Source organism: Wyeomyia smithii, chromosome 2 (genome assembly GCF_029784165.1).
Source record: "Wyeomyia smithii strain HCP4-BCI-WySm-NY-G18 chromosome 2, ASM2978416v1, whole genome shotgun sequence".
Lineage (NCBI taxonomy): Eukaryota > Metazoa > Arthropoda > Insecta > Diptera > Culicidae > Wyeomyia > Wyeomyia smithii.
The window spans coordinates 93,708,870-93,726,563 of record NC_073695.1 but is presented as its reverse complement, the minus strand read 5'-3'; the positions used below and the strand labels follow the sequence as shown (position 1 = coordinate 93,726,563).

The 17,694-nt window shown below is 38.8% G+C and overlaps 1 protein-coding gene across 1 annotated transcript; it reads left to right on the top strand.

Moving 5' to 3' along the window:
• The first annotated feature begins 4,411 nt into the window (after nt 1–4,411).
• Nucleotides 4,412–8,367, top strand: LOC129724515 (potential E3 ubiquitin-protein ligase ariadne-2). Its single transcript, XM_055679475.1, has 5 exons — nt 4,412–5,091; nt 6,026–6,729; nt 6,787–7,155; nt 7,219–7,488; nt 7,553–8,367. The coding sequence occupies exons 1-5, from the start codon at nt 5,019–5,021 to the stop codon at nt 7,697–7,699; spliced, it is 1,563 nt and encodes a 520-aa protein (XP_055535450.1). The 5' UTR covers nt 4,412–5,018; the 3' UTR covers nt 7,700–8,367.
• The last annotated feature ends 9,327 nt before the right edge of the window (nt 8,368–17,694 follow it).

Genomic DNA, 17,694 nt, shown 5'->3' with positions numbered 1-17,694 from the left:
TACCAAGCCTTCCCCATTTTCGTGGAATCATTTCACCGTTCAAAATGGTCGTTTCCACGCGAAACGTCGCTTTTTCCGTTTTCACTTCAGTGATATGACACTCATACAACCCAGATTCCACGGCAGATGTCACTTTGCGACGTTTTTCTCACTTTCGTAAGTCCCTTAATAGGGGTGTATTCACTTCACTCTGATTCCACCGTGAAGTGACTCCCGTAATAAGCACCATTATCTCAAAAATAACAAAAAAAATCAGAAAGAACGACTACTAAACGATGTTTGAAAAGTCGATTTCCATTGCCACCCCAATGTCTACTCATGTTGTCTGGGCTAGACATGCTCGCTTGTGATTGAATCGTTGCTCGCGAAAATTTGTCCTTCAAGATTCTCATCAATTTTTACCCCTGATCTATGAAATAATAGTGATATCTGGCGTCTCACACCGTGCAATCACACTAATGAACGCCACCCACAAAGTACTCTTTAAAATTCTGTGCCATCGACTATCATCATTTGCGAGGGAATTCGTGGGAGAATATCAAGCAGGATTTATAGGTGCCCGCGCCACCACGGATCAAATATTCGCAGTACGGCAGGTCCTACAGAAGTGCCGTGAATATAATGTGCCCACACATCATTTGTTTATCGATTTTCAATCGGCATACGACACAATCAATCGGGATCAGCTATGGCAGATTATGCATGATTACGGTTTCCCGGATACACTGACACGGTTGGTCAAGTCGACGATGGATCGGATGATGTGCGTAGTTCGAGTTTCGGGAACACTCTCGAGTCCCTTCGAATCTCGAAGAGGGTTACGGCAAGGTGATGTATTATCGTGCTTGCTATTCAACATCGCTTTGGAAGGTGTGATACGTAAGGTTGGTATCGACACGACTACACGAGTGACACGATATTCAGGAGGTCTGTTCAACTTTTCGGCCTCGCCGATGACATTGATATTGTAGCACCATCTAAAAAACACTGATCAGACTGGTAGTCTTCTACGGCTACGAAACCTGGACCATGTTCATGGTGGTTTTCGAACGAAAGGTGCTGCGTACCATCTGTGGTGGAGAGCAGATGGAAGATGGATAATGGCGGAGGCGGATAAACCACGAGTTGCATCAGCTGCTGGGTGAACCACTCTTCGTTCAAAATCGAGAGACTACGGTGGGCTGGGCATGCCGTTAGGATGTCAGACGACATCTCGGTGAAAATGGTTCTTGATAACGAGCCGACTGGAACGAGGCGACCGGGCGCGCAGCTAGCAAGGTGGCTCGATCAAGTGGAAGACGACCTGCAGGGCCACCGCAGACGTCATGGCTGGCGAGGTGCAGCCACGGACCGGATTGAATGGAGACGGCTTCTTCGAACAGCAAGGGACACTTCGGCCTGGAGCTGACTGGAGAGGTGTGAGTGTCTCACAGATTTGTCCAACGTTTTACCCATCCAACAATATATTGGTTATTGTTATCCAGCATGTGGTTATGCTGTCATTGCCGTTTGAATTTTTACCGAACAGTTGCCAGTTTCAGTTGCAATTCTACGTCAAAAAATCCAACAATAATCATGCTATCGTTAACACAATATTAAAAGGCAATATTAATATTTTGTGCAAATTTTAATGTAATCGCGATATGTGCTTTCAAATAGTGAAGCAGAGATCTGGTTCATTGTCGAATATCTGGAAGATTTCTAGGTTTCACGCGTAATTAGAAATCTAGCGAAATTCGAGGGTATCTGGCATAACGGCAAAGTTGCTTAGCAGACTTGGAAGTTGTGGGTTCAAGTCCCACCTACTGAACTATATTTTTCGTAGTTTCTACAATCATATTTTCAGTTAGTTTAATTCTCTATCTTCATTACTACATTTACTCCTCAAATTAAAAGTTGCTTGGCAGAGTTACAGACTTTCAGTTTTGACTGACGTCTAGGAATAAAAGATATTCAGATGTACTGCGAAACGCTACATTTTGGATTCTATTACTTCGGTGTGCATTACTTCTATTACATTGGTGTGCAGGTTTCTATTACTTCTTGTTTTTCACATTGCGTTTGAGTTTCCAAAAATTGTGCAAAAATTTCAATCAACACATCACATCAACACAAGAAAAGGGTGAACTGTTCATTTTTCGGGTACCAGTGCCAGTAAGGTTTTATTTTCCGTCGGTCTTATTCCGCCACTGTTGTTGTGCTAATCACCGACGCCCGGGTGGCGGCTCCACCCAGGACCCTAACTCACGACCCATTGGTTAACGAACCGGCACCAACGGCTTTAATTCCTCATGCGATGGAAGGCGTGATCCCAGAGATTTTTCGCCTCAGAAAATCTCCCGGTATCGGTTAGGATTGAATCTGGACCAGTTTGGTTGGTTGTGAGTGGATCACGCCACCTCACAACTGTCGACACCTATGTCGGCGGTGGAATTCGAACCCAGGCGTCGAGCGTGGTTGGCGGCGTGGAGATGTTAACAACCACGCTAGGCCCCCGCCAGTGCCAGTAATGTTGGTAGCGTGTCAAATGTATGGTAGCTGACCAGGAGACTATAAACGTCAACATTTTGCCTATCAATCATAAATTCTTCACGGCGTCGAATTTCATTTCAAATGCTTACAAAACCTATATTGAAGTAGAATACTTCTCTCAGGAAGTTCGGCTACATAGGGATGTGAAATAAAAATCTAAAACCGAAAAAAGTGAAAAATATGTCCAATTTCAAATGCCAATAAATCGGTTAGTATTCGATGGATTTCCTTTGTTCTTGCAGCAATAGATTGGAAAATCTTCTAAGATTCTTCCCAAAAGAAGATAATTGTAATTTTATTATTCACACTATTGTACTATTGAAAATAGTCAAGCCTTGTCGAAACGAAAAATTCGACCTCTGATTGGTCGTTATATGGTTACTTCCCAAGGACGATCGACAAAATCATATACCTTGCAATTTAAAACATGCTATTTGGCCTATATAGGAACCTGTTTTAGCCGAACCCGCTCATAATAGTTCTAGACGGCGACAACAGCAGTCGATAACGCAAAGATGTAATCGGCATCATATCCGATACTGAATTGACAACAAATTGTTCTTTTTAGGATGAAATAAAAACCTGATGATTAAAGGGTTAATGTTTTCTCTTGAGTTAATTTACATTTTTAAATTTGTAAAAGTTATTAATTTTACTTTATTCCCGTGTCTCAGAACGTACTGAATTATCTTTTCTTTCAGTCATGAGCATGACATCCGAGAAAAATTCATCTCAAAATTTAAAAATGGTCAAGCCCCAACCATGACAAGCAACTTACTATATTTTTGAAAATGTTCAACGCTTGTTGAAGCTGATCAGTCAACGTTCAATTACTACAAAAAATGACTGACACGCAAGCAGCCGGGCTATCTTAGTGAAGTATTCAACTTCAACCTTGCGGTCGTGGCTTTGCACACAACTCTCTTGTTATTTTTCATCAAAAGTGCACATTGTACTGAAAACAAACGTTGAGTTCTTGTTTTTTCCATCTAAAACGATATTTATTCGAGAATAAGTCTACCGACAATGATAGGACGTTTACTCTATTTCGTTTGTTTTAGGGCAAACCAACCCAAAAGTGGGTACCAGAATCAATGAATGGTAGATGGAAAATGTATGGAGTTTGACAGCCACACGAGCCCCTTGTAGCTGACGGCGATCCAAGTATGATGACAGTTCTACAAGGTATGCTACATTTTTGTCTATCCACGCACACAAACAAATCTCGTTTATGAAAAATTTTGCGTTTTGTATGGAATCCAGAACATTTTTGGAAATTTCTCGTTTCATGTTGTTTTATATCTGATTTTTTTTGGTTGGAGAGTGAATCTCCAGTTGAACACACTAGAAATTGATATTAATTTAGATTTAGTGTGAAAAATTGTGACAATATGTCGAAATAAAATATATAAAAATGCTATATTTCTAATAGTTGGAGCATAATCTTAGTCATTGTCATAGCTCATGACTTTTGTCACTGTATGAAACATAAGCGTCTCTATTTAGAAGCGCTATTAGAGTACAAGAAAAAAACGAAAAGTGCAAAAAGGTTACCGGCAAATTGATGAAAAACAGCATATTTTACCTAAACCGCAGCATGTTTATGTATTCCCCACAAAAAAAAACATGTTTCAACAACATTTCTATAACTTTTCAGGAAAGTATGTTTTATAAGTTTAGTTTGAAATGCAAAATCATTTCAAATTTCACACAAGATTGGAAAAAGTTCATAACGATCACTAATACTAATGCATCGACGTGAATAGCATACCTTGTAGAACTGTCATCATACTTGGGACGGCGATATGCCATTCCCGTGAAAATATCTGGCATCTCTGCCGATGTCGACTTTTACTGACAGTTGCAGCACATGATCGACTGTCGTATGACGTACGGTCGACGTTTGCTGGGGAACAAATTATTTTCTGATGGAGTTGTGTATCTATTTCCCAGTATTTCAGTTCGCATTGCTTATCGAAACTCATTTTACGTCGGAATAGTGTTTCTAAAAGTGCACAGAAATACGTAGTTTTATTTTCCGAAGGGGTTATCAGGATTCGAAACGTACCAAGAAAGGGATTTCGAACATTGTTTATTGCATCGGGAACGAAATTTAAGTGATATAAAATTTCAATAGTTTTCAGCTGATGCAAAAAGCTCAGCAGCAAAAGGTGGAAGAAAGAAGTTGCAAAATTCAAGGTGAAGTAAAAATATTATTTGCAGCCAAACATAGCCGTTCTGTAGTGCACTGCATAAGAAAGAACCATAAAGGTCAACGCGTTTTACAACGAGGTACAACACCGTAAGTTTTATTTGGTGCTGCGATAGAAAGGCGTAGTTACGGTGGTGGGAAACATTGAGAGCCAGACTGCTTCTGGAAGTGCCTAGTTCGTGTGGGTATAGTAAAAAATTGTTATCCGTCAGCGTGCCCGTAGTAAAAAAAACAGCTGGACCAAGCTGTGAAACCAAGAGATTAACTGTGCAAAATGGCAGATCAAGAATCGGACATGGAATACTCATCGGACAACGATTACGAGTTTGAAGATTACTATAATTCAGGTAAAAGCTATTCTCATATATAAAAGTGAACGTAAATGGAGTAACATAGATGTGTTGAGAATATATTACCCCTTGCAGTGGTAACTAATGTTTATTTTCATTATGTTGAAGTGAAAGATGTGGCTTTTAACGTGATTGATTTCAAATCAATTGTTTTTTTATTTTTCGTCCTTGTAGTACACATTTTTTATTGTACATAATATGGATAGTGTTCTCTAATTTTCAATTAAAAACTAGAGTGACATTAAATGCACTGGCCACATGATAAATGGATTACGCAAAATTATAATTGTTATCATAACACGACTCTATGAAGTTAATGAAATATTTTATTAGGTTAACTGATTGCCTGTTCTTATCGTTTCACAAATTTTAGATTTTCCAGAAGAACATCATTGAACTGTTTGTATCAAAACATGAATTAGGTTGGTTCTAAAAAACATTTCAGGCGGACGAAATTGCTTTGTACGTTCATATAAGAAAAAAATACGAAAACCACAATTATACAATACAGTACTTCAATAACAAAACAAGCTTTCAACTAACCGATGGTTGCATAAAATAAAATTGATTTTCCTGGTGACATAAACGGGTGTCTTCCAGTGTATCCTGTAATCGACAGTGACATTGAGTACAATTTAAACTGCACAATTTTAATCCCATTAGAATTGGATTTCTATTTTTGGAAAGTACGCGTTCCACTTCTGCTATTATACTTGGATCGGGCAAATGTCAGCCAATCGATATGAAACCGTAAAAAAGCGATAAGACTATAATTAGATTGCCGTATTGATATATCTCGAACAGCATTCGGTGTATTTCTGCTCTGAAACATGAAATAAAACCATATTTTCCATTTGAGGACAACCAAAAACAAAAGTTTTTGTCAACACATTCCAATATTATGTTCCGTTTGTCTCTTTATTCCAAACAGGCCTAGAAGATTGTGATATCGAGCAGATCGACCCGAAACGCTCCGATCCGGAATATTTCGTTTACGATTGCCTGGATGTGGAAGAGGTAGAAAAACTACTCAACGAACGGGTTGAGAAGTTGAGCAATTCACTCCAGATAACGCCTTCGTTGGCCAAGGTGCTACTACACGAAACCAGATGGAATACTGCCGAGGTGGTGGAAAAGTATAGAAACAACGCATCCAATCTGCTGGTTAGTGCCCGTATTAAGGCAGCACCGGCACTCGTGGCATCAACTTCATCTGCTCCGCTCCTAGCTCCCAGTTTAAGCGGGATAATTCCAATTGCCGGAATCTTGCCAGCAGCAGTTCCTGGCACTAGTACGAAATCACACACACTGACTGCACTGTCGCCAACAGCGTACCGCACACATCTCTGCCCAGTTTGTGTTACCGTTCAGACACTGGATAAATTCCATAATCTCTCCTGTCAGCACTCGTTTTGCAGAGACTGTTGGGCGATGCACTTCGAAATTCAAATTAGTCAGGGTATTTCTACTCAGATTGGTTGTATGGAGCAACGATGTGACGTTCGGGTGCCCGAGGACTTGGTGCTAAATCTGCTCAATCGGCCTATGTTGCGGGATAAATACCAGCAGTTTGCCTTTGCTGATTACGTAAAATCTCATCCAGAGTTACGGTTTTGTCCGGGACCAAATTGTCAGGTAAAGGAAACGCTTCTGTAACAAAAATGTAAACATCTAAACATGTTTTTTTTTCAGATAATTATCCGCAGCTCGGACATCAGTCCTAAGAAGGCCACCTGTCGAGTGTGTAAGACGAGTTTTTGCTTCCGCTGCGGTACCGACTATCACGCCCCTACGGATTGCCAAATCATCCGCAAATGGCTAACCAAATGTGCCGACGATAGCGAAACAGCCAACTATATCAGCGCCCACACGAAGGACTGCCCAAAGTGTCACATCTGTATAGAAAAAAATGGTGGCTGCAATCACATGCAGTGCTTCAACTGTAAACACGACTTTTGTTGGATGTGCCTAGGCGACTGGAAGGCGCACGGCTCGGAATATTATGAGTGCTCACGGTATAAAGAAAACCCGAACATTGCCCACGAATCCGTTCACGCACAGGTAATGTTTTAGATTTGAATGTTTGTTTGTTTTTGGTACTGTTTTAAACCTTGCTTTCTTCAGGCACGCGAAGCCCTTAAGAAGTACCTCCACTATTATGAACGTTGGGAAAATCACTCGAAGTCACTGCAACTGGAACAGCAAACCTTAGATCGCATGAAGACGCGTATTAACGAGAAAGTAATGAAGGGTCTTGGTACCTGGATTGATTGGCAATATTTGTTCGATGCTGCGGCTCTATTAGCAAAATGTCGATACACTCTTCAGTATACCTATCCATATGCTTACTTCATGGAAGCTGGGTCCAGAAAGGATTTATTCGAATATCAACAGGTATACGAGTAAACGCAAATATGCAAGCATATGCATCTCTCCTATAACCTTTCATCTTATTCAGGCTCAACTAGAAGCGGAAATAGAAAACCTGTCGTGGAAGGTTGAACGTGCGGAAACCACCGATCGTGGTGATCTAGAAAACCAGATGGATGTGGCCGAGAAACGAAGAACTACGCTCCTCAAAGATTTTTTTCCAACAGAGGCGTGAGATAACCGATCGTGTGTATTTTAGGTAACGGACAACAAACTGAGATATAAAACATATGACTCCCACCTTCTCAACCCAATCTTGTGACCTAGTCCCAACCAAACCGAGGTTGCAGGGTGTTTACCGTCTTCGTCTAATGTCAACCCTTGTAAACAAACAGTGTGGAACTTATTACCGTGGTTTGAAATCCATTTCGTAACAATCGTAATAATATTTCATTCTAAATTAAAGTTAATTCCAGCCGGTAGATGAAATACTAGATAAATCTTTAAGTTAGAAGCTATTCTAAAATATGATATTCCTATGATTGCACCAAATGATCTTCAAAATAAAGTAAACGAACCGTACGAATAAACCTACCATCATCCGATTGGTTGAGAAAACCAAAACGTGTTGCTTTAATGTTTATAGATTTCGAGTATAACCTAGTGGAGATCGAACATCGAAATCGCAGCTTATCTTACTCCACCACCCGTGAAACGTAAGCGGGAAATGAAAAGAAGGCTCTTAATTACATCTTGTGTTTCTATTTTCGATAGCGTTTAATGTTAGACGAAACAATTTCGGACAGTATGAGCAATTTAATCATTTATACTACAAAACGTTAGTATATAATGGGGAAGAAGCTTGTCTATAAATAGTAATAAAGTGACAACCCATTTTAAGTATTCTGTTTTTGTTTTCGTTGTATGAAGTCACCGAAAGCATATAAAATGTTTGAGCGTGCTCTCTATGTGTGGGTTTCGTTTTTTATGAGGAAATGCTTGAAAAGTACATACTATTACTTTGTACATCTACAAAAATATGCTTAAGTACCTTCGAAAAAAGTCGTGAAAAATACCAACTTGTTCTGTCACAAAGCGTAAATAATCGCATACTTGTCACTACTTTCCTTTTTAACTTTTCAACGTGGGACTACGTCTTTGTTCTCTATTCTGGTATGCATTCTGTAAAATTGGAAATGAAACTGGCAAATGTTGCGTCAGATTTCAAACGATAATAACAGCATGATGGATAACAATAACCAATATGTTGTTGGATAGAAAAATGTTGAACTATTTTGTAATACGCTAGTTATTATTTTTTCATTGCAAAGCGGTAAAAATCGATAAAAAGTGTTAAGGACAAATTTACGCGAACAATGAACCAATCACATGCGAGCATTTCTAGCACAGACGACATGAATGGACACCAACCATTCTCTGTGTTATTTTCTGTATCAATATCCAAAAAAATTGACAGTCTCCCCGTCCCAATAGGTCAATTTATGTTTGCTTCCATGAACCTAGACTAATTCGATGTCTCGAAGGTAAAGGTTTTCCGGAAAGTTTGAAACAATCCTTTTTCTTGAACAATTTCTAAACCTAATGTTAGAGCATAAAAGAAACTGATGTCTTGAAAGAAAACATGCTGGTAAAAGCAACAGTACCGTAGAGTATACGTGGAGCAGAGCGTCGCTAGTTTCTCATCGTCTATCAATGCAGGGGGCACGACTTCTCTCCGCGTGCTATCAAAACTGCAATGCTGCTACTGATGGCGATTGAAAGTTCATCTCATAAATATGATTAACGTAAAACGGGTCACATTGATCTTTTTTTACACGTTTTCGTGAATATTTATTTATAAATTTTACAACTGAAATTACAGGTTCCATATTTTTAGAACCACAACTGGCTTTTTTAGAACTTGAGAAGTTAGTCTTTAAAGCTCTTCGAAAATCTTGAACATTAGAAACATTTTTTTTGTCGTTGTTTCAATTTTCATTATTTGGGGTAACTTTGATCAATTTCAATTTTGAATAGTTTTGAAACCTTTTTGAACTAAAAATGTTAGATAATGCTTCGACAACATGTTCAGAGACGCTTCCCGGATTGACATCTTTTTTGACTACTCTTACTGCGGAGGATAGTCCTGTCCTTGCACCTAGCCGCGGTATGTACTGCGGGGCATTTTTATGCCATATGTAATTTTACCTTTCGATGATGAAAAACGTAAACGTTGGTCGCGAAAGTTGCCAGAAGTATTTTGTAAGTCAGCAATCGTTGTAAAATGTTTGTGTTCAGAAAACGTGTGTTGATCATACAGGGGATAGTCAAAATAAGTAGGATAGGCGAAATTTTGATGAAATTTGAAATGCTATAGCGTTGCCAAATATTTTTTTTTTTTATTCTCGCTTATTTTCCGTCGGTCTAGTTCCGCCACTGTTGTGGCTAATCACCGACGCCCAGGGAGGCGACTCCACACCCAGGACCCTAACTCACGACCCGTTTATTAACGGACCGGCGCCAACGGCTGTACTTCATCATGCGATGGAAGGCGTGATCCCAGAGATTTTTCGCCTCAGAAAATCTCCCGGTGTCGGCTAGGATTGAATCTAGACTAGCAATGGGCGATCTTTGAACAATAATCGATTCTACTGCATCGATTATTCAAAATCAATAAAATCGGTTCATAAGAAAATCGAGCTTGAAAAATCGATTTAACAGAAAATCGATTTTTATTCGGTATAAGCTTTTTACGACTTTTTTTGGCTATATTTATGGAGATTTTGTTTTGTTTGCGTTTTCTGGTTTATTAATCATGTTCATCGAGTTTTCGTACACAACATCTACTAACGATACGGCTTTTTTAGTTTATTGCCATCTTCTTTAACCGCGTGTACTCTTAGCGTTTTTTTTTCTACTAAAAGTTTTTGCTGTCGCTCATCCCATAGACCATTTCACGAGACGTTTGGGAACTTGATTCATGAACATAATGCACGTGAAAGCATCAAGAACATCAGCAGGATCCGTGACACCTGTCAGTTCGTGAAATGGTCTATTGTTTCGGATGCACTAAGAGCAATCCAAACCTGTATACAGTCAGTTTTTTTTACGCGGGGGATACGTACCTCGTAAAAAAACGCATAAAAACCGCGGTAATTCGAAAATCCGCGTAAAAAAAACGCGCTCATTCAAAAATCCGCGTAAAAAAACCTCGCTAATTTTAAAATCCGCGTAAAAAAACACGTTTTTTTTTAAATCCGCGTAAAGTAGTCCAGCAAGAAGGGCTTTAGAAAAAACCCGAGACGCTCTAGAACCAGTATTTAAAATTGTCCTCTTTGACGGTCATTCCGGATCTTTCGGTGGGCGGAGGGTATTTTTTGGACTAAGTCTTTCACTAGATAAACACTTAAACGTTTTCGGTTCCAAACCCACGTTAATTCGGAAATTCGCGAAAATTGTTTTGAATTAGCGCGGTGTCGCGTAAAAAAAAGCTTTAATTCAAAAATCCGCGTAAAAAAACCGCGTTAATTAAAAAATCCGCGTAAAAAACCGCGTTAACTAAAAAATCTGCGTAAAAAAACTCGTAAAAAAATCCGCGTATAGAAAAACCGCTTTAAAAAACCTGACTCTAATTGGGTTGTTTAGTTATTCACGGATTTCCGATTTTTATATATCATCCAAAAGAGTGTAATTTTTTTAAGCAAAACGTGATTTTTTAAAACTTTTTATCATTTTCCTTCGGTTTTTAAATGAAAAATAAAAATTCGCTCTAAATCGTTACAATGACAGTTGGTAGATGGGCGAACTGTCATTGTAGCGGTTTCGAGCAGATTTCAAGAAGTTTTAAATCGTGATTTAAAAAGCGAAGGACAATGATAGAATTTTTGACGTAGGACTACGTCTTTGTTTTCTATACTAGATTACACTTTGTGAAAATGAAAATGAAACTGGCAAATGTTGCGTCAGATTTCAAACGGTTATAGCAAGCGAACGACTTAATGCATCTTAGTCATTTATATGTCGGTGGATAGATAAAATGTGTAACAATTTTTTTGACGTTGGACTAACGTCTATATCGAAGTTAGGCACCTGAATTTGAAAATCTAGTAATTCAACCGGGGAAAACCAGGGAAAAGTGGTCAGGTTTTGAGCGCTTATATATCAGTCATTTCTTTTCAGAATTTCGAGGTTTTGGCATCAACCGATCAGAAATTCTTTTACGGTTGAATTTATGTAACAAAAATAACCTATTGTTCGAGATACACTATTGAAAAATTGATAAATCACATCGATTGTCTAAATCATACCGAGCAACCAATCACCACCTCTCTTCACAAGCACAGTCGACACTAACGGATACAACTGATCTGACTTTGTAAACAGTCTCACAGCTTTCAACCAATAACGAGCTCGCTTTCGGTACCTGCAACAGGTGTTTCAACACCGTTTTAAAATGCTTCTTTTATCATTACCACTGAACAGATTCTAAACACCAATGGCTTGATTGATAGGGGAAATATTGCGCAAGATTGTCATATAATAATTTAAATATGTTTTCGATACTAAACTAGTTAAAAGTTGTGTTAAAAGTCGTGCACATTCAACCAATCACAAGCTCGCTTCTTGTTTGCTCGCGGATGGATTTTTGCTTTGGGCTATATAATAGCCTGTGTCGTCTCATAGCAGTTATCAGTTAACAAGTGAAAGGCCACCAGGCCGGTCTTGTATAATCAGCAGCGGTGGCTGATTCCAGCGGCCGAACTGAGCTGCAGCAGAACCAGAGCGGTGGTATCAGGCAGCAGCGGCGGAGGTAGTGGGAAGCTGCATTTCTTCATTCAGTTCGGTGCTCCTTCGATCTGAGATGGACCCCACCAGCGGTAATCCAATTCAGATATCGTTGGGTGAAAACGTTGGGTGTGTGTGCAGTGTGCACATATAGCGTATGTGCATCTGTATTGTTATGACATTTGCGATGATAGGGATGGCGCTGTTGCGTGTGTATGGCTAGCCATAGCGTGTGTAAGACACTAGCATGTGTAGCATATTATGGCTATTGCGTGTATATCTTCAGCGTGTGTACGGATAGTTATAGCTTGTGTGTGGATAGCTGCTGCGTGTGTAATGATTAGTTATAGCGTATGTATGGATAGTAATAGCACATGGTTGGATAGCTTATGCGTGTGTATAGATAGTTGTATCGGATGTATGGAAATGAATAGCGTGTGTATGGATAGCTATAGCTACAGCGTGTGTATGAATAGTTTTAACGCGTGTTTAGATAGTTATAGCATGTGTGTGAATAACTATAGCGGGTGTTTATCGAAGATTATTATTTTCATTGAAAATATTAAAACGTCTTAACGAACACAGTTGTGAATTTGATTTTACAGCAGCGATTTTAACTTCTTCAGCCAGTCTTTATTCATCGAGGAAAAATTACTACCTATGAATGATCAACACTAATTTACTAGAAATTTGATTTAGATCAAAACGGGTTCTTTTGAGTATCATAAGTTATTGGTAAAAAGAGTTGCAAGTTTTCTCAATGAGCATTCATTAAATTTTCGTTTTTGTTTCTCGGTGCGCGGTTTTGATTTTGTTTCTCGCACACAGAGAAAGAAACAAACTTGTCGCTATCGTGAAAAATAACAAAACAATTAGAAATGCTCTAAATCACAACTGAAGAAGTTAAGATATTTTCCTGTCACTCGCCCAAACCTTGATAACAACTACCGAAAAACGTGTGATTGAGCTCTTGCTATATTGAGTTATTGAGCCAAACGTTTTTTTTTTCAAATACATGAAGTTATATGCTGGGCTGGAACTAACCTAGCATGAGTTTTATCGATTAAATGTCAAACAATTTTCAAATTTAAAATTTTCGGTTGAATCGTTCTGGGCTCCAATTTCAGATAGTTTCGTAAAGTTTGCTTTTTGCTTAGATAGAAAAATTTTACCAATTCGCTCAATTAAATGATTGTCTTTGTAGTGCAGCAAACAAAGGGTTGATTCGAATATGTATGAAATGACAGCGATTAAATAAAAAATATCCATTCTTTTAGTATATATAATTATTTATAACGTTTTAACGTCTCAGCATCCAGAAATGCACTGTTAGATGAAATTGCAGCAAATACTAGAGTTGCAATTCTCTCTATTATTTGTTTTAATGGAATATAAGAATACCGTAGTCCAACGTCATGCGGTCGTGTCTTGAATACCACCCTCCTACTTTTTTGATATTATGTTCAACATTGTTGCTTAATGGTGGAAAAAGGTGAAAAGTTCCAAGGTCAAGCTTTCTCATACATTTCCCTCGTTATTGGCTTGCTTCCCAAGCACAGATAACAATAACATGGACGAAATAAATTCCACTACCTACATATTCCGACTCTTGTTGAGTGTTTTGGTTTGTTAGTCTTTGTCTAAGCTGCGTGGCCACGCCTTAATGATAAAAATCTACGCTGAACTCGATACAAAAGACTGCGTGTGGAAAATTCAGCTTCAGTGTAGTTTGTTACACAATAGCGAGTGCGGTGCAGCTGTTAAAGCTTCGCGACATTGAGAAACGAGAGCTGCATACGAGTCAACTTCCAGGCACCGCGGAGCATGTTACCTTTATTCTGCACACGGCAGCAATAATAACCATTGTACGCTGCAGGATATTTTGCTGGCACAGCTGCTGGAGGGCACAGCGGAGAGCAAATTTTATACGCGACCAACAAAATAATCGATGCTACCGGTGGTGCTGTGATCATCAGCATTCTGTAGCATACATTTCGAGCTGAAGATTATGAAATCGGTTCTTTTCAGAACTATAAGATGATGAAGATAAGAGTTATGAGAATTTCCACAACTACTACTAATGTGAAATGTTCATCTAATTCTAAATAATCATTTTTACAATAACGACCAGGGCGCACCAGAGATAAACGGTAGTGTTGCCTATGAATAGTTTATCACAAGATATAACCCTCATTTCAAGAATTCTTACTGCTAAATTGAGTGATTTTCCGGTTTAATTGTTTGTTTGTGTTCACTCGAACACCGTAATCAGTCAAATATTAGCAACGAAAATTAGTTAATCTAAGAACCAGAGTGATTTTCGCATCGGGAAAGCAAAAACTTTCTTTTGATGCTTATGAAAATCACTCAGTAGTATTGAAGATGTTTTGGTTTGTTTCTCTCTTTTTCTATAAGCTACGTGGCCACGCCTAATGGTAAAAATCTACGCTGAACTCGATTTAAAAGATTGCGTGTGGAAAATTCAGCTTCAGTTTAGTTTGTTTCACAATAGCGAGTGCGGTGCAGCGGTTAAAGCTTCGCGACATTGAGAAACGAGAGCTGCATACGAGTCAACTTCCAGGCACCCCGGAGCATGTTACCTTTATTCTGCACACGGCAGCAACAATAACCATTGTACGCTGCAGGATATTTTGCTGGCACAGCTGCTGGAGGGCACAGCGGAGAGCAAATTTTATACGCGACCAACAAAATAATCGATGCTACCGGTGGTGCTGTGATCATCAGCATTCTGTAGCATACATTTCGAGCTGAAGATTATGAAATCGGTTCTTTTCAGAACTATAAGATGATGAAGATAAGAGTTATGAGAATTTCCACAACTACTACTAATGTGAAATGTTCATCTAATTCTAAATAATCATTTTTACAATAACGACCAGGGCGCACCAGAGATAAACGGTAGTGTTGCCTATGAATAGTTTATCACAAGATATAACCCTCATTTCAAGAATTCTTACTGCTAAATTGAGTGATTTTCCGGTTTAATTGTTTGTTTGTGTTCACTCGAACACCGTAATCAGTCAAATATTAGCAACGAAAATTAGTTAATCTAAGAACCAGAGTGATTTTCGCATCGGGAAAGCAAAAACTTTCTTTTGATGCTTATGAAAATCACTCAGTAGTATTGAAGATGTTTTGGTTTGTTTCTCTCTTTTTCTATAAGCTACGTGGCCACGCCTTAATGGTAAAAATCTACGCTGAACTCGATTTAAAAGGTTGCGTGTGGAAAATTCAGCTTCAGTTTAGTTTGTTTCACAATAGCGAGTGCGGTGCAGCTGTTAAAGCTTCGCGACATTGAGAAACGAGAGCTGCATACGAGTCAACTTCCAGGCACCCCGGAGCATGTTACCTTTATTCTGCACACGGCAGCAACAGTTACCATCGTACGCTGCAGGATATTTTGCTGGCACAGCTACTGGAGGGCACAGCGGAGAGCAAATTTTATGCGCGGCCAACAAAATATTCATGGTGCGATTATCAGCGTTCTGTAGCACGAATTTCTAACTGAATATTATGGAATCGGTTCTTTTCAGAACTATAGATGCTAGAAGATAAGAGTTATGAGAATTTTCGCAACTACTACTAGTGTAAAATTTTCATGTATTCATGCATCGTTAGTTTTAAAATAACGACTATCAAAAATAAACGGTAGTGTTACCTATGAACAGTTTAGCGCAGCATATAATAATATTTAGTTTAGCATATATTATATATTAAGTCCTACGTCACCATTTCATACAACCCCTAGGGCTGTAAACCTTGTAGTATATTTAAATCAAGTTTCACTTGGAAAATTCAGATCATTCAGATGATATGAAAAACTGATATAGCTGAACAACCCAATTCATAAAAAAATCGGAACACCCGCAGAACAAACTCAAATAAACAAAAATGGCGAGCGCGACACCATGCAGAACAGAATACAGCACGGCATATACACGACCATTCAATTCAACTTTTGCAATATTTGAGTTAACGAGTACCCCGCTACTCATAGTTGAAAAATAAGCGCATATGCCTTTTCTACCTAAATAAAAAAATTGGTGCTTGATAGTAAACACCCACAACGATAGCAAACAACGACCCTACGGAAGCCAATTTTCAAAAAGTGCACTTGCAGAGGTAGCAAATATGAAATAATGTTGGCTAATATCCAAAATGGTAAATTCAATATCCAATGCAATGCAAAATTTCAGCTAAATCGGAATTCAGAAGTATTTGGTCTAAGTTTCACTTTCTCGACTTATGAAGAAAAGCACAGTTTGTAATAGTTTTTTTTTTGTGCCAAATGTCTTATGCCTTGTTCACACTATAGCAGATATCACGTGATATCGCGTATCTTGAAACATACATACATCTAGTTTTCACGGAAAATTTGGAGTATGGGATTTGGAATCAAGATGGGCGATATTACATCATGTGAACTGGTTATTAGGATAGATGAGGAAAAAAAACTGGTTATTAGAAATGTATAAAACGTCGAGGTCGGGTGTTATCCAAAAAATCGAAATTTTGCTAACTGTTCGTGAAGGCGAAATTTTGAACACTACTTCTAAATAAAACTGTCAAAGTCAATTTCCATTGCCACCCCAATGTACACCAATCAGATAGTAATGATTGTATACAATATATGTCAAACTTTCGAGACAGTTTGTGGTCTGGTAATTTATATTCAGTTCGAGATGCAAACTTGTCTCGTCGTTCTCTTCATCCTCGCTAGGTATGGGCGAACCCCCGTTCATATGAACCGGTTCTTAGTAAAGAGCGAAAGAACGAACGGCTCACGAAAAAGAACCACGGTTCTTCGGGCGCACCAGAACTGTTTGGTTCGCGCGAACCCGAAGTTTACTGAGACAACACGAACTGTCAACGCTCGTGAATCATTGTGAACCATGAGTCGGTTTAGAGCCGCACTTGCAAAAGAGCCGTTTCACCCACCCCTAATCCTTGATATATTTCACAACGCATGCGTATTAGCCAAATTTCATACGGATTTGTCCATTGATGTCGCGTTTACAAAGGCAAAAAATGGTTACTGCGTTAAAAATATTGGAGGGACTTAATTTGGCTGCGGATTGTTCTTTTTCAACTCGACGACAAGGTTATCCAGCTTCCCTGACCTACAGAAAACGTCAAAATGGGCTGTGTGCACTATACGCCATTACCGTTCGTGAAAAGCTGGAAATGGGGGTGGTGACATACTCATGAAAAAAGTTGTCATGGACGTAGACAATTGTTTGAACCAACAAAAACATTTGAAATGCGTTTTTGTCGGTTTCATGTCTATTGAATTTTAGCCCATTCTTCAACTATGGACATCCCGGTAAAAAATTGACACATTTTTCAGATCAGTGTCCGAATTCCGAGCACACACTTCTTCGGAGAGAAGAAAAAAAATTTCGTATACTAGGTATCAATAAAGAA

Excerpts from the sequence above, each read along its gene's own strand:
- LOC129724515 (XM_055679475.1), top strand. The coding sequence starts at position 5,019 with ATGGCAGATCAAGAATCGGACATGGAATACTCATCGGACAACGATTAC. Across the intron at positions 6,730-6,786 it reads GTCCGGGACCAAATTGTCAG|ATAATTATCCGCAGCTCGGA; the intron begins GTAAAGGAAACG and ends TTTTTTTTTCAG. Across the intron at positions 7,489-7,552 it reads ATTTATTCGAATATCAACAG|GCTCAACTAGAAGCGGAAAT; the intron begins GTATACGAGTAA and ends CATCTTATTCAG.